The following is a 20,845-nucleotide window of genomic DNA, read 5'->3' as shown; positions in this document are numbered from 1 at the left end:
ATTTCGTGAGACATGTCTCTTATTTGGGTCATTCATGAAGAAGTAGTATTTTTTATGTTAAGAGTATTACTTTTTATTGTGAATATCGATAGGGTTGACCCGTCTCACAGATAAAGATCGTGAGACCGTCTCTTGTTTTAACCTACTCTTAAAATTATTGGAATATGATGACCCGGTTCTCATCTCTTTCGTTCAGTTTCTTTCGAGAAGTTATTTGATCTTGGTATAACTTCGTCTGATCAATGATCGTGAATTTGACCTAATTACTTGGATTACCAGTTTACATAGCTTTTTTACTTAAAAAGGCGGGAAGATCGATTTTAATTTCTTGGGCCCAAATCTTGGACCCGGTTCGGAACGAAATCGGATCCTTCTTCAAGATCCAATTGAGAGCCCATACTCCAGCTCTCGGTTCCAACTTACAAGCCACGCTGAGCAAAAGAAAAAAGCCGGCTATGGCGATGCTCATCCTGCATCGCAGAGCCTTCCTCCACTCTCCTTCGCCGGACTCCGTCAGGAGGACCCCCGCAGCTCTCCTATCGACGGCGCAAATGCAGTCCAATCAACCATCTCCGTCATATCTCGTCAACCCTTCTGATCCCATCAGTTCTGATGGATTCCCATTGAGTATACATCCCAAAGACATCATCTCTCAGTTCCGTGACTGGTTCATGTCCCGAAGGAACCCCACTTTCGATCGTGTATTCCAAATCCTCCGCACCCACGATGATGCCTCCACTGATGCAGCCCTCTCTCGATTGAATTTAAGCCTTTCCGAGGAACTGATTCTTGATTTGCTGAGTTACCAGAAGAACGACATTCTATCTTGCTTGAAACTGTTCGATTGGGCGGGTCGGCAGCCGGGGTTCCACCATACGAGAGCCACATTCAATGCCATCTTTCGGATTTTGTCCAAGGCCAAGCTTATGTCAGTATTGTTGGACTTCCTGCAGAATTATATGAAACAGAGATACATTTATAAAGTTAGGTATGCTAATGTGTTGGTGATTGGTTATGCTTTAGCTGGTAAACCTGAGACTGCCCTCCAATTGTTTGGCAGAATGCGGTTCCAAGGCTATGATTTGGATGGGTTTGCGTACCATGTGCTGATGAATTCGCTTGTCGAGGAGGGTTATTTTGATGTTGTGGAGACGATGGCAAACCAGATTAGAACCCGAGGGTATCAGAATGAGTTCACTCATTCTATCGTGATGAAGAGTTACTGTAAACAGAATGAGTTAGAGAAGGGCGAGGCTTATTTGCGCTGTCTTGCTGCAGATAATAGAGTTGAATTGAACGGGGATGCTGTGAGTACCTATGTAGATGCCTTGTGCAAGGATCATCAATTTGAGAGGGCTGCTTTGATAGTTGAGGAGTTTCAGAGGATGGGTTTCGTATCGATGGAGCAAGCTAATGACACATGGGTAGTAAATCTTATCAGGGTGGGGAAGTTGGATGGTGCACTAGAATTTTTGAAAGATAAACATGCGGTTGAGGGGTATGTTCCTGATGTTTTTCGTTATAACATACTCATTTGTAGGCTTTTGAGGGAGAATAGGCTAGAGGAAGTATATGATTTGTTGGAGGAGATGAAAGAAAATGAATTTGCACCAGATAATATCACTATGAATGCTATCATGTGTTTTTTATGCAAAGTGGGAAGGATGGACATAGCGATGGGCTTGTACTATTTGAGGGAGGAGTTTGGCCTCTCTGTTAATTGTATGACGTATAATTATCTTATCAATACTCTCTTGGGTGATGGAAGTGTTGACGAAGCTTATCCTGTCTTGAGAAATTCTGTAGAACAGGGTTATTTTCCAGGGCTAAAGACCTTATCCATTATTGTTGATGCTCTTTGCAGAGAAGGGAAGCTTGATAAGATGAAGGAGTTGGTTCTTTTCGCACTAGACCGGGATATCATGCCCAATAATTTTGTGGGCAAGTTCATATCGGCTCTTTGTAGTGTGAGGAGGGTTGAAGAAGGATACCTGGTACACAGCCTGCTCAATAGATTAAATAAATCATCTCAAAGGAGTGCTTACGAGAGCCTGATTAATGGCTTTAGTAATTCAAGTAGAGGAGATGTTGCGGCTAGATTACTTATTGAAATGCAAGAAAAAGGTTATAGCCCAACGAGAAGATTGGTTAGAGATGTCATTTGCTGCTTGTGCCGAATGGATGACCCAGAGAAGCAATTTTTCCGACTACTTGAGATGCTTTTGGTTCATCGAGAATCATCCAGCTCTAGAATTTACAACTTCTTCATCTATGGAGCAGGGCAAGCAAAGAAGCCTGAATTTGCTATGCAAGTGTATGAATTGATGGTTAGAACTGGTCTCAAACCAGACTTCAAGTCTGAGATCCTGCTGTTAAATAGTTATCTAAGGAACGGAAACATCGCTCATGCTTTCCATTTATTCCATGGTTTGTCCATGAGAAGGAAAAAGAGAAAACTGTGGCACACCATGATTATTGGTCTTTGCAAAGCCAAAAGACCTGAGCATGCATCACAAATATTGGACAAGATGATGGCAAACAAGTCAAGACCAACTATTGAATGTTACGAGGAACTTATAAAGTTATATTGTGAAATAGGGTACTACGATAAAGCTGTAGATACAGTAAATAACATGATTCGAATTGGTCGTCCAATATCATCCTTTATTGGCAACGTTTTTCTGTTACATGCATTGAAAGGTAGGAAATTATACGACGCTTGGTCTTACGCAAGTCATAAACAAAATTTACCACCTGTGTGTTGGATGTTGGGGCATGTGATTGGTGTTTTTTCTGGTTGTGTTGAAGAAAGATATGATTTTGAAGATGTGGAAAAACTGATTGAGCAATGCTTCCCTATTGACATATACACTAACAATATGCTGTTGAGAAGATTAAGCATGAAAGGAATGGATTATGCTTGTAAATTTTTTGATAAATTAGTTGACAAAGGATATGAGCCAAATAAATGGAGTTATGATATAATCGTGCATGGTTTAGCCAAAGTTGGCCGGACTGCAGAGGCAAGGATATGGATGGAAGAGATGGTCAATAGAGGGTTTGAATTAACTGAGATCACCGGAAAAATGATGTAACATGATTGGAAAATCAATGTACTGACGTACAGCCTTCCAAAATATGGGTAAGTTATTCGCAATTGAGCTGAAAAATGAATATTTTTGGTGGTATGATATTTTAAGTTACACTCCAAGGGAAATACCCGTATGATACTTCTGTGTATTTTCAAGATTAATGTTTGATCCAAAAGAAATCACAAGTAATTGTGTTTTATAACAAGGTGGTTGTTATTGATATGTGAGCTTATTCATATCCCTCCATGAAACTCACCACGATACTATCAGTGCCAATTTACTCGTTACTGTTGACAGTAATGTTAGCTGGTGTCTTAATTCCGTCAAAGAATTTTATTTCTTATCGTGAGACTCGTGACAAGCTATAGAAATAACTTTTTTTTTTTGTTGATCTGCAGCTGTCTGCTGTTCTTTTAGGAGCCAGTACAGTGAATATATATAGGAAATACTTTCTTGTTGTATAAATTTTTGTACTGCGATTGCATGGAAATAGAAGTGTGGAAAAGGGCTGATCTGATAATCGTACCACTCTTTTAGTGGTCTTAGTAAGAAGTAGATGCTAATTTTGTTATGGAGAAGGATGCTTGTTTTCTTGCTTTTTGTATTAAATTTGTAATCAACCAGCGCCGCATCTTTCAGTTATATGTTCTATTAGCATTCCTGTGATTCTATGATCACATTATAAGAGGTCCCATTTACATGTTTTATTTTTCACGTCACACCGGCCATGGCACTCTTGAGAAATTTGTTAACATTGAGGATGATGTTTATTTTTATGGCAGGTGGCTCCTGAGTGGTTGTTTTTGAGAGCTTTATTCGAAGAAAATGCCTGCTACCCATTTTACCGGACCTTCAACAGGCATTTAAATTTGTCGAATCATTACTCCACCCCTTAACTCACGAGCTTTTAAATGGGTAGCATTCAAGTAGTATCGAGGAATGAAATGAGATCCCTAAGCACGAAAATCACCCAATGAGTAGGTCTTTCCCTACAGTTTGTCCCAGATCTGAATAGAAAAAGGCATGGGAGGGATACTGCGGATGGCTTGCAGAACAGTTTGATCTGCACATACGCTTGTATGTTAATTTGTCTTACAGGGTAAGTGATGCAAAAGGTTGTGTATTATATACTTGAACAAATCATACGTTAGGACACCAACGCTTGCTTTACTATTACATATACAATTGGTGATGAAGTTTTGCGATGCGCTAGATTGTGCAGGTTTGTGGATGAAAGCATCCATGTCCTTCTGGATACTCTACTGGGCGCAGTGGCATGAGGTTTTGGTCCAACTAATAGACAAAAAATATGTACTCTGCATTGTCTAACCCGTGGAACTCACAAGTGATAAATTCAAGAACTTGATTAGGAGATTGAGATTATGTGAGATCTCTCCATTGCGGGCTCAACATTCGCCAAAGATTTATCATGGAATCCTTGTACTGAGTTTTGGCAGTAGGCTTTCTGGCTGTTGGTCGTGCTTTTGTCTCACTTTCCAATGTAAGACGTCAGTTTCGAGGTTGAATATTGGAGTAAACCGAGCCAAAGCTCCCGAAACATATGTCAAAGAAGTGTTACAATGTAGATCAAGAAGATGAAATGTGAGATCCTTCTCTCTCTTCTTCAACCTGCAATTCATGTGTACAGTTACAGTTTTTCCCGTGCCTTGTATAGTAGGAACTAGGAAGAGACAGTTGTTAAAGTATTTCATGGTGTTGGAGAAATGGCAATAAAGAACTTTCTCCCCAGAAACACGTCTGAGAAAAAAAACTGGTCGGGCGATTTTGAATCAAGTCCCGCGATGGACATACAATAACAACACGGACAACGCCGTTGCCATATGTGCTGTTTTTTTTATTAGCTACAAGTATATTTATTTTAGGTGATCGTTCAAAGCAAGAAGAGTTTGACAGAAACTTATTAAGCTTATGTGTGACATTAATCTAGGTGCGTTTAATTCAAATTTCTGTCTCATTTGTGTTGTCACTTGTCAGAAACAATATCTTTTGTCAAAATTCTTTGAATTATTGGTTGTAGAATACGTACATTGGAGCCGTATATATTTGCCCTATCAGTAGATTCTGGTAAATTGCATCTGGGATTAGTCCATAAATGGAACTTTTATTATCTGTTTGTGCAGTAGCCACATTTTCAGAATTCACTTCGCAGCTGTCCCGGTACACATACATTGTGGCAAAATGATAAAAATTAGTTCGTCAAAACGAAGTTCATAACAAAGTTCATAATCATTCGTTTCTTAAATATGGTGTGGCTTTCTTGTAAAATACGAGAGGCTCACATGACTCGATGCTGGAGCGATCCATAGTCCACACTAAAGGAACGTAGCAGAAGCCGTGCAACTTTGGTAATCGGATTTCATATGAAGTTCATATCTTTGTGAGTAGTCAGTCAATGTTTGGTAATCGGATTTCATATGAAGTTCATATCTTTTGTGAGTAGTCGGTCCATGGACACTTCATTGACGAGATAATTATTTTTTTGTCATGTAATTTGTATTTTTTCGTTGTTAGTCATGTTTACGTTGAATTTATATTTTTAGTCATATAACTTACATGTTTTTTTTTTTAAATTTTTGGTTCTGTCACAGTGAACTTCATTTTTAGTCTTCTAACTCATCCTTTAACATGTATTTGTTTTCAATTTAAGTATTTTTTGATTGGCTGACAGGATGAATTCCGATTTAAAAAAATGACAAAAAAATGAAAATAACATATAAGTTACAAGAATAAAAATGAAAATTCACCGTGATCAAAAATAGAAAAAAAAAAAAAAAAAAATTAAANCCTCTTGCAAAATAAATTACAAGACACAACCAAAAATAAACTAGTTCAATGGTGATTTCAAGAATTTCATTCATACATCAGCTAATCTTTAGCATACTTCCCATTGATCAAAGCACAACATAAATTATCGCACACTCTTTAAAGTTTACACGCTACATTTTTTAATTGAACGTGTGTGTGCTATGTTGTTCATAATAGCATGCATTTCAAGTAAACTCATTCTTAAAAATTTCTAGATAACTCAATCGACACGTTGGTGCAAGAAGGAAGTAGCTTGATCACATTAAATTATGCTCTATCAGATTTTGCATCTAATATTCTTTTACTCCATGCAATCACTTTTTTAACCTAATTAGAATAGTGTTTTATTTCTTTATTTGGCTCCCCCTGACCTTATTCTTCTTTTTGCAAAGTTCTTTTTTACAAAAAAAACTTTTCTTTCATAATTATTAACATATGTACCTCTTAGGGTATGAATATTTGGCTTTGGGTTCTATTTTCAAAGGGTAAAATTATGAGGCTCGATGTAAGATGAATTGCATATAATTTCATGTTTCTGGATAGCTCAACACAATTCACAAGTTCAAGAAAAATTGCCTAATTTACTTTCGTTCTGCTGTGAGTAAGATATGCTTCAAAAGACGTGTTCAAGTTCAACAAATACCTAATTCTTCTAAGTCTCCCACAATTTTTTTTTTGACTTTCATAACTATTCGCACAATTTACTAGTTATAACATATGTGATTTAATAGATGCAACATTCAGACAACAATTTCATGTTTCAACAAGAAGGATGTCCTAAGCTAATTGAGTAACCGAGTTCAATGGACATTTCTGTCATAAATTCTTGTATTTCATTGATCAAAGGTCATCATCTCATTATTCTGAACAAGTGTTTACATGACAAGATACAACTAAATGCATGATTTTTTATTTTATTTTTCTATTATATTTTACAAATAAATAAAAGAAAATAATTACCATATTCTCATACGACAATACACTAAGAACTCCTCTTGTTGATTTTAAAGCATTGGGCTTGAAAACTGCGAATAGACATTGATCTTTTTCTTTTACAGCTAATTATTTAGACCACCAATCTGTCATGAAACGTCTACTACTCGTTTTTCTTTAAAATAAACTAGAGAAATTTTTTAAAAAACTTTCGGTCATATATAAATATATTTTGTACCATTTAAGAAAACTCACCAAAAATTTATTTGAATATCCAAAACGCATTGCAAAACATAAAATCATAAACAGTCAAACTAAGACCTAAAACTAACATTTTTCAAAAATAGCATAAACATATTAAATCATCTCAAAAACCACTTATAAGCATAAAAAATAATAAAATCTTTAAAGTACAATCAAATAATCATAATGCGGAAAAACTAGCAATGACGCTCGGGTTATGTGCATCATCAGTCCAGCCATTTCGACCATCATGTCCTCTAATTTCATCATAAATATGTTCACCTGCATCATTCACACCTAGTGAGTCTAATGATTCAACAAACCCTAACCATGATAGCAAGTAATACGTATACATTCACATGCAACAGTGAAAATAATTTTAATAAAATAGTTTTTCATGAATATGCATAACTTTAAAACTTTTTTTCTTTCATCATATATGTATATGTTTCTTTTTATTGAATTCAGATAATTAATTGTGACATACATATCAGCTGTTGGTCGATTGATCAATCTAACGTATTGCCATGGTACTAGGCGACAGGGACATCAGCGACACTCTCACCCATCAACTGAGCCTTGACCTTACATTTCATCATATCCTTTCTTATCTGTATTCATATTAGTCACAATCAAATCACATTCTTCAAAACATTTCATCATATCCATCACTTATAAAAATTCATGCATAGATATCATTTTTCTTTTAAACCAAGCATGCAACACATCTTTTAACTTTATAGTTTTTTAAACCTTTTAAAATAAAAATTTTAGCATTCATTACAGCATTCAGGGCACTGCCAGGACGTGTAACAATTTTCAAGTGTAAAATGATCGTTTTGCTCCTCAAAGCCAAACTTCCCCAATTTACCCTTGGACCTTAAAATGACGACCCGAATTTATCCAAACTTATCATAACACCTTAAAAGACACCCATAAACATTACTTAGACGCAAACTTAAGCTCCTCGACTAAATTCGTCATTCGTTTTAAAACTTGAATCGAAATCTCGGTTTTAACCCGAATCAACTCGAAACTTAACCAAAATTGAACCAGAGCTTAATAACACCTAACCATACCCTATAAAACCCAAATCAAACAGCTTAAGACCCTCGGAAATGCCTAGACAGCTGCTGGAATTTTCTGCCCTTTCTTTTCGAAATCCTAGCTTCAACCAACTTCAAATCCTTCGTACCTAGACCATAATCGAGTGAACCAGATCTGACCAACCCTCCTAGGACCTAGACAGAACCCTTAAGACTCTACTGGACCAGCCTATACAGCCCATGCACTTGCAACCCATCACTCGTCCCCTTCAAGCCATCACGTGACCAAGCCTAGCGCCTAGCGCCTACCGCCCCTCTCCTTGCACCAGCCCTCCCTCAACATATCTAGGACCATGATTCAGCCCTCTTAGGCCCCATGAACATGTTCCTACAGTAGCTAGCAGCCGCACCCTTCCATAATCCCAAAACTGTGCCCTAGTTTCCCCCAAAACACAAAACCGTGCGGCCCCTATTACCATGAAACATAACAAGCCTACCTCTTGCATCTTAAGACCCTTAAAATTACTAAAATTCATCCCTTCTAATGACCCTACCATGACAGCCCCTTTGTGCATCAATAACATGAAGAATTATGTAAGAAAAATCATGATTTTCCATGTATGATTCATAAAAACGAAAATAAATGAGAGGGTAATATATTTTTCATGCAAACATGTATTAACACACATAATATGGTATGAACAATGAGTGAAGGAAGATTAAAGTGTACCTTTGCATGTTTCATGTACGAAAAATAATCTTTGACGCGCGGGCGTTTGCGAAGAGACGGGGGATCCTTGCTGAGTTTTTATTCTTCAAAATCACGTGAAAAGCCTCCAAACATGAGTGTGTGTGGTTTCTACATTATAATGGGTCTAATGGGATTATAATGCTATGGTTATTGGGTCTAAATTCTTACCTAATTAATGCAATTAAAATAATTAAATTAAATATTTTCTATTTTTCTTAGATTTGCATGCAGTTGAATTACATTATTGCATTTTGGACATTACATTTCACTTCTTCCATTATGCACACGTTGCATGGAAATTTAAAGATTAAACATGATCAATCAATAAGAAATAAGAACTCAATGCAAAAATAAAATAAAACACTTGGGTTGCGTTCCAAGAGACACCTGATTTTTCAGTCATCATCTTGACCCTCAGAAGCTCTAATCAAAGAGCAGTTGAAGGCCAAAGTAAGTGTCATATGACACCACGATGGGTCCTGGTTCCACGTTCCCTAAAGATTGGCCATATGTATACAATTTAAGCTTGTCACCTCAACAACACTCCATAAATTATGATAAACATGGGAAGAGAATATTGGTGTTGGATCTCAAAGAAAAAATCTTTTGAAATCGGTGTTGGAGGAAAATAAAGATATCGTTGATGTGCGTATGATAATTTTTTATCGATGAGCAAAAATTAATAGTTTCGGGAACTTCTTCATCCACAACTTCATTGGTGGCTCATCTTCATGTGATAATTCTTCCAAAACTTCTTCCTACTGAAGTCGATTTTTCTATATTTTCATCAGTCAATGCAGTATGATACGATTTTTCTTCAAACACGAAAAGCAAACATGCTCTAAAATGAAGTCACGTCCTCGATTCAATGAAATAAAGAACGTTGTGTTGTCTTGATCTTTTGAAACAAGCAATGGTTTGTGATATTCACCTCTAAACTATGAAAAGCTTAGTAACAAATAATCACGATTTAAACAATTGAGATTCAAACGAACCTTCAAAGAACTCGTCTCTGACAGTCCGTGTGAAAAACAATTGACATTATAAATCAAGTTCCATAAATAATTTGACCTCTAAACTAAGAAATAAATCTCTTTTCTGCGTAGCAAGGCGCGCGGGTGCACCCAAGTTCACGCAGGTGCGCGCGGTTTACTGTAATTCTTCATTTCGGGCAGTAAGGTGCGCACAGAAGTGGCGCTGATGTGCAGCTGGTTCTGTGCAAGTCCACTTTTCTGCGTTTCGGGCGCGGGGGTACGAGATTTGGCACGGGTGCTGCTGTCTTTTTGATCCTCTAGCACTTGAATGATGTTGCAATAACCTCCAACTTTGTTGCCATGCTCCCCAAACCCTTTTAATTGGGACATCATGTTCGTAGACCCTTCTTGGTAGCTCACTATAATGCCCGGTTACTCATATAAATGATTAATGTGTTTATGTCGTTTGTTATGCGCTTACCTAATTCATTATGATTTACATGAGTGATGCCGCTAGTTCCTTGTATTATGCATATAGACCTATTGACATCGATTGAGATATTGATATTAAGATTGAATATGGTTTCTATATTAACAAACCATCTCCCGAGTCTTTGACTTTCTTTTCTATTTGCTTGTGTGAACTTTTGCCTTCAAATCCTTCAAAATTTCATCAAATACCATATTTTTTTCGCATATTTCATTGTATCAACAAATGCTGAGTAAGAGTTTGGAAGAGAGTTTGGAAGTATCATGGACACATTCGATCAAGGTTGTCACTGCGAAGCTATAGTTAAGATGCACGGGGTCTTACCGTCTAGCCGTTGGTACTCCGCATCTTCACGGAGAATTCAATTTCACCGGGTCCATGTCGGAGACAGCGGGGCAGTCGTTACACGGTAGGAAAGCGATCACCGGAGTATAGCACAAGATCGCCTTTTCTTGCTGCCATGGGGTCGACCTGTGAACAAGGTAAACCCAATGGGAACCAAAAAACATTCATCAAGATTTTCACAGATGGATTTCAGTTCATTCATCTTGAAAGCAAAAATTTACCTTTGAGTTAGATCCTATCTTGCAGCGATTTTGTCATGTATAAGGATTCAAGTTTTGCCCAGATTCTTATGACTGTTTTCTCTGAGGCTACTTCCTGAAGAACTTTGTCACTCAAGTGGAGAGTGAGGGAACTGAACGTTGTATCCATTATGTCCATCTTCTGATCAGCGGTGAGTGTTTCTGGTAATTTCTTTTCACCGCCTAATGCCTTAGCAACTTTCTGTTGGACAAGAACAACGTGCATCCTTCTACGCCAAAGTGCAAAGTCTCCAGTTCCATCGAAACGATCAACCTCAATCTTGTAACCCATTTGCGAGTTCTTTGATAGCCAACAACCTGGCTCTGATATCAATTGTAATTGTAAGGTTTATCAACTTGAATCTTGTTTCCCGCTTCCAATTAGATGATTCGATGCGTACAGAACTTGAGAACAATTGAATGCAAAATCAACAAAAACAAACAAAAACTTAACACACGAGATTTACATGGTTCGATCAAGAAAACGATCTGCATCCACAGGAGGTGCTTTCACTATATTGAATCAGTGTACAATGAACAATTTACAATACAATGTAGTCTCTAAATTCACTATTTTCTCTTCTATGGATTACAAAGAAAAGCTTTCGAATTTTCAAAGGAGAAGACTTGTTGTCTCTTGTTCACTTGTTACATATGATCTCAGAACTCTTTCATGCATTCATCCCTTCCACTTGACTCCTTCTACTTATATCTGGCCGCACACGAAGGATTCCACTTCATGACCATAAGCTGTGATCAAAGGCCAGTCCTAATTTTGTTCAACTACTCATCCTTATCCAACCAACCACCTGTTAGTTGCCTTAACTGATTCAGCAACTGTCTATTTGGATAGCTGCCTTGGATTGCTTACATTCCACAATTCTATTATTGTTTGTTTTTAAAAAATTTAAATTTTTTTGGATATTTATTTTTTCCTCATTGCATACAAAAAAGTTCCAGCGTTATGTTCTTGAAAGCAACAAAAAATTATGAATAAATGTCGTCGCTCTTGTTGCAAGTTTTTTTTCCCCCCCGAATGATTGGTTTCAGATGTATTTGTATTTGTAATTTTTATTGATTAGTTAATATTATTAATATTATTCGTTTATTAAAAACAATAGATATCATTTACTTATTCTTATAATTCTGGAGAGGAGCTTTTGAACAAGAAGTAAAACACGAAATCTTCTTCCTTGAAAAGATATGACAATTGAATACAAGGAAGCATAGGTGAAACATGTGTAAAAGCTTTCTTGCTTCATTTTTCGTACAAATATTTCACATCTGCTTCATAAATTACAACCTATTTGGAATCTTTGTTTCATATGTCAAACCAATATAATAACAAGATGATCGAAGTTTTGTTTCTTGTATCAAGAAATAAAAAAACAAGATCATCCAAGTCTGCATTCTTTACACGCTAACCTCCTTTAGAACAGCAGACGTCCACTGCGTTTCCCGAAAATTCTGGAGCGGTAAGTTGAAATAATCATTTCCAAAAGAAGGGGAAATTGCAACTGCACGAACAATATAACTGGTAAACAGGCTAATGCGGCTATTGGTACAAGAGTCCATGCCTTTCTTCGACCAAACACAAGGTACAGGGTTGCGCTGAAGGCGATCATCATAGATGTTATGGAAAGAAATAAAGTGACAAGACCAATTATTAACCTCTTCGGAAGGGAGTATAGAAAATCTCCTTCTGCATAACGTGCAGTGAGGATAGACAAGAACATCAACATCGAAGCGGTAGATGAGAACAAAGACATAGCATCAAAAACTGCAAATGTAAGGAATGCTAACTTGTTGTAGAAAATAGGAACGCCATTGTCGCCATTATTGCCTCCTGGTACAGTAATAGAAGCAGCGAAAGCTATGGTAGCAATCAGAGCTGCAGCAACCGTGCAAGAATTGGCTGTGTCCTTCATCCATTTCTCCCCCTCTTTGACCAAATCCTTGTGCTCCTCAGAAAATTCAACAGGCGGTGTTCTAAGCTTGGAGTTTTTCCTGTCTTTGGAGTCGGGAGTAACATACTTTTCCACTTCCTACGGTGAAATTAACTAACTTGATATAAGAGATACATCTAAATGATTTGAATAATTAAATAGATCCTCCCTGTTGTCTTAATAACTATAGCCTTTTAAATAGAGCGTCTGTCACTATACCAAATAGCATAGTTGGTGTCAATCATGCAATTTAAACCTTTCAAACAGGAAAACAAACCACACAACACGTTACAATTGTTACATCTTATAGACCACCATGATTCCAAATAATCTCCAGACAATAATTGCATCAGCATAAAATTCATGAGAATCGAGTCCTGACGTTAGCTCACATACAATGTGTACTTTTCTTCCTCTTGTTGTGTGTTGGTAGGGGAACCCTCCATCGAAGCACGAAAGGTGTTTAATAAAAAAAAGTTTGCACTACAAGATCCAAGTGATTTCAAGAATGATTTAAGTTGCAATCAGAACCATACGTTAGATATGAGGAAGTTGGGAAGTTATACTTACCTTGTACCACTGTAACTCACGCTGCATTTGTAGAGCTGCACCAGATACAAGATGGAGTTGAGCTGGAGGTGCCAGTTTCCCAACAAGGTGCAAGATGTTGTTCCCTTCATTGTCCGTAAGCTGTGTAGCCAGCTTTTTATGTTCACTCATCTGATACAAGAGGTTGAAAACATTCTCTCTCCGGTTTATAACAGCCAGTAGAAATATATTATGTCCCATTGGATCTATTGACCAAATTGCGTGAGGAAAATACTCCAAAATCTCTTCGACTATCTCACTATTTCCCGAACTTGCTGCTGAAAGAATCGGCATGTGAAACATCGACGCAGCTGTCAAGTAATCCAACTTCGCAATCTCTTTGCATATGCATTTCACAAGTTGAAGAACTTGCACATGCATCATTCTAGTTTCTCCAATATAAGTCGCTTGTGGTACTAAAAATTCAATAACTTTCCAAATTGTTAATTGCCACTTACGGAACACTGCAATGCCAATAAGAGTACTCGGAAAAAGTTAAAACTAAAATCATTATGATGTTCAATCCTTTTTTATTCATAGATAGTGAGAAGGGAAATCAACGAACCAGATAAACAAAGCCGTTGGAGAGGTGGAGAACAGTAACACAGTTTTGAATAAATTCCCATGACCACAGATGGATTTTCCTCGACTCTTTCATGATGACTATACAACTTCCCAAACTTTGTAGGCACACCTTTGACATTGAAAAAAAATTAAACTGATTTCTCATAGAGCATTGATATATATTTTCAAGTTGAATCATCATTGATTACATTCTGTAACTCATACAAAACCGTGATAGTAAAAATGAAGGTGAATAGGATATAGAAATAGACCTAACAGATAACATTAAAGTCCTATATCTTGAAGGCCAGGTTTGCTGTCATTCTATCTTGAGAAACTCCATTCACCATATTGTTACAGATTGAGACAAACATTGCATCTTAAGTTGAACAATCAAGTGGTAAGTAAAGCTAGCGCATCATGACGGAGTAATTCCAGTAGTGGACAAAATAATAAGCACGGTCATGATATAAAAGACAGAAATAGAACTTTAGTAAATAGGCAGCACAGAATGAGCTAGAAACTAACATGAATAAATGAATCGCTCCCAAAAGCGAAGTGAACTTTTTCTGAAGAATGCAGAAGGCTTTCTAGCAATCGTGTTCAGTGCAGTGTTACCGGTGCTGGATCTCAATGTGGCCAAGTAAGGGTAAAGCTGCACCAGATAAAGAGCCAAATCTGCGGAACAAAGGAAAATGTTTTAATCAACAGATAGTACATAAATAACATATCATTCTCTCTCAAATTCTTTAAAAATTTATGCAATGTGTATCATTACCATAGAATTCAGCAAGAATCACAAGATTCAGAATATCTACACCAGATCCATCTGCAAAGGGATTGTAGCCTGTATCATCTCTCGTGACAGTTAATAAGAAAGACACCATATCCTTGTTGGCATATCCAGCAGCCGCATGTAAAGGGAGAAAAGACGAGTTGCACGGGGTATTTGGCAAAGCAGGGTCTTTTGAAACTAACAGTTTTGCTGCCTCAACATTGCCAAATATGGCAGCGCTGTGTAGGGCAGTTTGTCCAATCTGATCACGCAGAGTCACCAATGCCTCTGTTGGTATCAATTCTAACAATTCTTTTACAAAATCTATTGCCTTTCCTGACCCAACTGCAACATGTAGTGCTGTCTCTGAAACTTTCGTGATTTTAGCTGTGATTGCATCTGGATCCTGATCAAAGAATTTTCTGGCGCTCTTCCAATCACCATTTATAGCAGCTCTGTACAGTGGTAAATACCAATTGAGATCCTTCTCGTGTTCCTTCTTCTCCACGGGCATTGAACTGTGGGCATTATCAGGTGGTTTCATTTCTACTTCCGTCGAAGTTTTAACATTTTTATTTCTTGACCCGAGGAGGATTTTCGCCAAGGGTCCCGGCTCATTCTTGTTATCTTCTTGTTGTGATGAAAACCCCTTCATCATTCCAGCAACGTTCGAAAATTACTCCACGCAGCGCAAGGTACTGATAAAATTCAGAACAAGACCGTCAAAAATTACATTGTCATCACTTGCAGTACAAAACCAAATTATATATTCTTGTCTTGTATAGCCAGGTTTTGAGGTAATCTTCCAGCAATTGTAAGCTATCGTTTTCAATAAAGGACACCAAGCGCAGTGGTTATTCTAACATAAAAAACTAGAAATTCATGAAAAAACGATCATACAACAGGTATATCATATCGCACACAGTTAGGCACAATAGATTCTAGGCAAAGATAACAGACCTTGCATATACGGGCTGCGGCTTGTCATAATGAAAATTATTACATTATTATTCACAGATTTCACAAAGTATGACTTTTTAGTATGATCATATAAACGAATAAATAATCGTCCTTAACAACTCTGGGTACAGTTGACATTTTATTAAAGTAGTATTAATTCAAATTATGCAAGAACAATGAGTCATGCTATCTATGTACCACTTACAACTTCAAGTAACAATATGGTGAAGAGATTCTTAATAGGGAAAAAAATTAAAGTATCTAGTCCTTTCCTTCGACATCATTCTGGTACGTCAGATATGTTGGAAACACACGAAATGTATTTTTTTAAGTTAAACTATGGCTTGTGATTTATATTTGGTGATGTTATAAAGAAGCTATTTTCTCATATTAAATTTTAGGATCATTTAACTTTCCTGATAATAAATACTTAACAGTATTTTAAATTAAATATTATGATAGAACTATTTTTGTAGTTGTAAAAAGTTAATTTTGAAATAATAGTACAGTAAAATGTGAAAACTAAAAATTTTATATATCAAAAAAATTAAAATTAACTTGGCTACGTTTCTCATACAAAGAGTTTAATTACATAAACATTTATTTGTAAAGAAAAAAACTTAAGGGTCAGTTATACTCTGTGCATAGCATTCCTTCTAAAGATAGCAAATTTATTTTAAGAAATACCCACAAATTTGCAGCAAAAGATGACCGAGCAAAACTGCATTTCCCAAGCACAAAAAAGAGATGATGTAACAGGGAGAAGCTCAAATTCCTACCACTCAAACAAATATTGCGATTATATAAGCTAATCCAGCAGCAAAATGGAGTACAACATACAACACAGTAAACCAAAAAAGGCCCAAAACAGCAAACTACGTAGAAATTCTGCAGTAGTTGGAGCGGATCGAGCAGTTTAGAATCAAAATCGGAAAAAAAAAATCGATCCAAGAAAGCAAAGTGAACTGACCGAGCAGGAGAAGCGACAATTCTCCGCATTTACTCCACCAAGTTTCGTTAGGTGCAATTGATTTCCTCTGCATTTAGTTTTCCTCCAATCGAAATAGTAAACCAGAGAATCTTTGCTTTCATCATATATGAGTTAGATAAAAGAGAAAAAATTAATTTTATATTTTGCCATTGTTCGTCGGTTTATTTCTTTAATTTGTATATTTTTCTAATTTTGGATGATATTGTTGACGTGATATATAATATTTAAAATATTTTATTGAAAATTAATGTGTTATATATATAGTTCAATATTTATATTTAATTATTTTATTTTATTAATATATTTTTATTAATTAAATTTTTGTAAACGTACAACCATATTTTTAAATTATCTAAATAGAAATAAAATAAAATTAAATAAAATAATATATAAATAAAAATTCAATAATTTTATTAACATTTGTAAAAATATCAAATAAATTAGGCTAATGTCACACACTTTAAATTGAATATATTCCAACTAAATTGAAAAAATATATATTCTACCAATGAATTCCAATTCCGAACGAAATCTACATTGTATCGAAATTACATGTGTAGAAATTTCTATTTTTTTCCGCAATTCCACAATTTATTTGGTGTTTTTTTTTTCTTTTGCAAATTCATCTAACCAGTAAAAGGAGATTGGTTGCCACAAAAATGTAAGTTATTTTATTTTGGTAAATGACCATAAATAACCAACTTTCTCAAATATATGAAATTTGTGTCGTTCATGGATCACTCTATCAACACACTCATTCAAGAAACACAGATATCCTGCAAATAAAACACAATTTACAAAATATGGGAATATTTTTTATGTATAATATATGGAAGTTTTACTTTTTCTAAAAAAAAAAAAAATTATTTAGAACGAGTCTCGAACATGAAACTTAGTCTCAAGAAAGAAGTTAGGCCAAGAGGCCTTTGTTGTATTACACGGAATTTAATGGTAATTTGCCAATGAAATTGGTTTGAAGACTTCCCAAGTACAGATGGTCTTCAAACTCTAACACAGATGTTACAAAAGCCATCACTTTTCCTGTTGGATCATCAAAACTCCTCTTGATCTGCTTCCCATTACTTGCTACATTCACCACCATTGCTTTCTTGTGCAAACCAAAAACCCATAATTTGCTCACTTGGAGAGACGCTATTACGCGTTTTACAACTCTCGAACCGTGTATGAATTTCATCCCAGGAGAAACTAACTGCATCACCAATATAATTTTTTTTTCCAAAAACATGTTACACTCCGGTGAAAATTAGCGAAATCGATTCAAAACTAACATGGATAATCACATATAGTTCATATCATAAATGTAGGAGGTACCTGTAACAAGGCAATCCAGAATGAGCCATCCGGAGCGAGATTAATGTTGTCAGGAGTACCAGGAAGATTATCAATAAAAATCTCTGTTTCTCCTTTAAAATCCCCTTTCAACCAATATTTCAAGCACCTAAATCTGATTCAATAATCACATTAACTCACTCGAATCAACCATCGCATGTAAAAGGACGAAGTTGACAGTAATTTGCTAGAATTTTTACTGCTTACTTCAATGTTTCGCATACGACCAAGAAATCTTGATCTGCAGAGAGAGCAACACCATTTGCAAAGGCAAGCTTGTCCAGCACGATGGATGTCTCCTCCGACCCAGGATCGTATTTTAGAAGCCGGCCATGAGGCTTCGCTTCAAGCATGTCGAGATGCCAGTCATGGAGGCTGAATTTGGTGCTTGCATCACTGAAGTACAGCGTGCCATCGGATGATTCGATCACGTCATCTACCAGCCTTACATTAATGATAGAATCACGATCAAGATTTTTGAATATTATGTTCTTTAGAATAGAAGGATTCATTATCGGAAGACAAATATGCGCACTTGTAAGCTACAGCCAAGACAAATATCGCAATGGAACACGAAAACGTGACTAAATTGGTCAACTAGACCCATAGTTTCGGAATTTCTAAATTCAAAATATCAAAATTATTATGCCAAGAAAAAACATCATACCATGCATTTAAGAACTAAAATTAATAACCCTTTTAATTTCGAGACAAAATGAAAACAATAATAAATCAAACTTTGCTCAACAAAGAAGTAACCTTCTATGATTTAACATTGTCACCTCAACTTGGAACCGTTAAAATGGGATACAAGAACCTTGACACCCTCTTCATTAACCTTAAGCAAACCCTGCAAGCCCAAAAACATGCATCATCCCAAGTTTTAAACCTAAAAATAAGTTCAACAAAATAAATTATGATGTGATACTATGTTTCACTCACATTCTCTGCATCGCATACGATAACATCGCCGGCCCGTGTTACGGTTAGCCCGAGTAAACCTTGACTCTCAACATGCCACCAATTCTCCCATGTTCCATTCTTGTGCAACCTTTTGATCCAACCATCTCTTGTAGCTGTATAAAGTACGCCATCTTCGTCTATTGCAACGTCTTCTGGTTTATCTAGTAATCCTTCTCCTAATTTAATCACTTCCTGTGTTATCGTAACAGTGAAGTTAGCGAAAATGTAATCTCGATCCGGTTGAATTACCGGACAGCATGTAGTAGCCCTTCGAAAAGGTCGAGGAGGGCGGCGATCCTTGAAACTACATAAATTTTAAAAAAAATCAAACATTTATATATTGTTTGTTTGAAAATAATAAAAATATTATATTTTGGCCATCAGAAAATATTCTATTAATTTTAAAAAACTGCACTTATGGTCCATTGTTCCCTTTGCAAATTTTTTCATTCATGTTATCTAATTTTCGTCTTAGTCTCATATTTTTTAATTTTTTTGATAATTTTAGCATTTCCTATATGAAGTGTTGGATGTGACACTTCATATATCGACTCAATATCAGAGCCACCACGTAAACACCATATAAGTGTTATATTAAGGTCACCTCAGAAAAATAACTAAAATTGCAAAAATAACATTGGACACTAATAAAAACTAAAATCACATAGAAACATTGAATTTCTGATTAGTTTTCCATTTGTTTTTAATGATACACCAAACATATCTAAAATCAGAAAGCAAGGAAATCTTTTGTTTTGTTATATCACAAACAAGTAGTAATCAGTGAAAACATTTTTTTAAAAATCAATGAAAACAATTTTAGTTAGTGAGAATGGGAAAAGAAAGTACCTCATAAAGATACATTCCATTAGCATTTAAAAGAAAAATATCAAACCACGTGTTTTTTTAATCATAGAAAAAGAAAGCAACATATGAATCCAAACTACTCTGTAAAAATCAATTATTAAACCTAAACCCAACTTGTCTACGCAACCTGAGGCGTGCATCGTCGTCTCTAATATAAAAAATCTATTTAAATGCAAGTTTTATGGTATAATTTCTACATAAAATATAAATTTTATCTCTAACTCATTTATTTTAAATCTTACACATAAAACATACATTATTTTTATTATGTATTTAATATGTGTTTATAAATTTAAGGATTAATATTAATATGATATAAAAATATCATATTTTTAATAAATATAGTTATTATAATATTNCATGATATATTTTATATTTGTACATTTTAAATTGTCATTAATTTATTATCTATCAAATTAAATTATTTATAATCATAATAAAATAAAATAATAATAATAATAATAAAGCTTTGGCCCCTGCGTCAAATTTGGTGCAAGGGATTCGAGCAATCCGGGTTGGAGATACCCTAATATATATTAATATACATGCAGAAGATGAGAGAGTACTCGATACTTAATTACCTGCAATTTGCTATTGGATTGAACTAGCAAAACAGAAGAATCCGGAGGAAATTCAAGAACTTCGGGAGATATCGGTGAGAAGAAGATAACTTGTAGGGAAACCGCCACTAGACAACCTATTACGAAGCTAGAGCATGTTTTCCAGTGATTTCTTGGTGCTATGGCTTGATCAGAATCCATTTAATTTCTGGGTTCTGTGTTTCTTCCAAATACTCGAAGAGCTTGATTGGAGAGGCGATATATGTTTCGAAGATAAGAAAAATAATGGGCTAGCTAGAAGATAAGTTGGGAAGATTAGACGTGCTAACGGGTCATTGTCAC

At 35.7% G+C, this 20,845-nt stretch overlaps 3 protein-coding genes and 1 long non-coding RNA gene across 12 annotated transcripts; 2 read left to right on the top strand and 2 right to left on the bottom strand.

The window, feature by feature from the left end:
* Positions 1-413: 413 nt before the first annotated feature.
* Positions 414-5,013, top strand: LOC140963000 (pentatricopeptide repeat-containing protein At1g71210, mitochondrial-like). 6 transcript variants are annotated; one of them, XR_012172643.1, is made up of 3 exons: positions 414-3,142; positions 3,875-4,191; positions 4,315-5,013. XR_012172643.1 is itself a non-coding variant. In XM_073422192.1 (2 exons), the coding sequence occupies exon 1, from the start codon at positions 456-458 to the stop codon at positions 3,093-3,095; it is 2,640 nt and encodes an 879-aa protein (XP_073278293.1). In that variant the 5' UTR covers positions 414-455; the 3' UTR covers positions 3,096-3,142; positions 4,306-5,013. The 6 variants fall into 6 exon arrangements, 2 of the variants coding, with proteins under 2 accessions (XP_073278293.1, XP_073278292.1); XR_012172642.1 differs by having other exon boundaries at positions 4,306-5,013; XR_012172640.1 differs by having other exon boundaries at positions 3,875-4,195.
* Positions 5,014-12,111: 7,098 nt separating this feature from the next.
* On the bottom strand, positions 12,112-16,884 carry LOC140962761 (uncharacterized). 4 transcript variants are annotated; one of them, XM_073421741.1, is made up of 7 exons: positions 16,743-16,884; positions 14,816-15,510; positions 14,566-14,715; positions 14,039-14,167; positions 13,456-13,937; positions 12,743-12,984; positions 12,112-12,641 (listed from the first exon to the last, which is right to left on the bottom strand). In XM_073421741.1, exons 2-7 carry the CDS (start codon positions 15,468-15,470, stop codon positions 12,353-12,355), a joined length of 1,947 nt encoding a protein of 648 aa, XP_073277842.1. In that variant the 5' UTR covers positions 15,471-15,510; positions 16,743-16,884; the 3' UTR covers positions 12,112-12,352. The 4 variants fall into 4 exon arrangements, with proteins under 4 accessions (XP_073277842.1, XP_073277841.1, XP_073277843.1 ...); XM_073421740.1 differs by having other exon boundaries at positions 12,112-12,984; XM_073421742.1 differs by having other exon boundaries at positions 12,112-12,984; positions 13,456-13,751.
* On the top strand, positions 15,678-16,559 carry LOC140962763 (uncharacterized). The gene is made up of 2 exons (XR_012172611.1): positions 15,678-15,922; positions 16,105-16,559. It is a non-coding gene; the product is annotated as an uncharacterized lncRNA (long non-coding RNA).
* A 733-nt stretch (positions 16,885-17,617) lies between the features above and the next one.
* On the bottom strand, positions 17,618-20,842 carry LOC140962255 (protein STRICTOSIDINE SYNTHASE-LIKE 4-like). The gene is made up of 6 exons (XM_073421102.1): positions 20,525-20,842; positions 19,056-19,268; positions 18,896-18,963; positions 18,321-18,557; positions 18,096-18,228; positions 17,618-17,973 (listed from the first exon to the last, which is right to left on the bottom strand). The coding sequence occupies exons 1-6, from the start codon at positions 20,702-20,704 to the stop codon at positions 17,698-17,700; spliced, it is 1,107 nt and encodes a 368-aa protein (XP_073277203.1). The 5' UTR covers positions 20,705-20,842; the 3' UTR covers positions 17,618-17,697.
* Positions 20,843-20,845: the final 3 nt, after the last annotated feature.

Source organism: Primulina huaijiensis, chromosome 17 (genome assembly GCF_012295235.1).
Source record: "Primulina huaijiensis isolate GDHJ02 chromosome 17, ASM1229523v2, whole genome shotgun sequence".
Lineage (NCBI taxonomy): Eukaryota > Viridiplantae > Streptophyta > Magnoliopsida > Lamiales > Gesneriaceae > Primulina > Primulina huaijiensis.
This window is presented reverse-complemented; position numbering and strand designations above follow the sequence as displayed.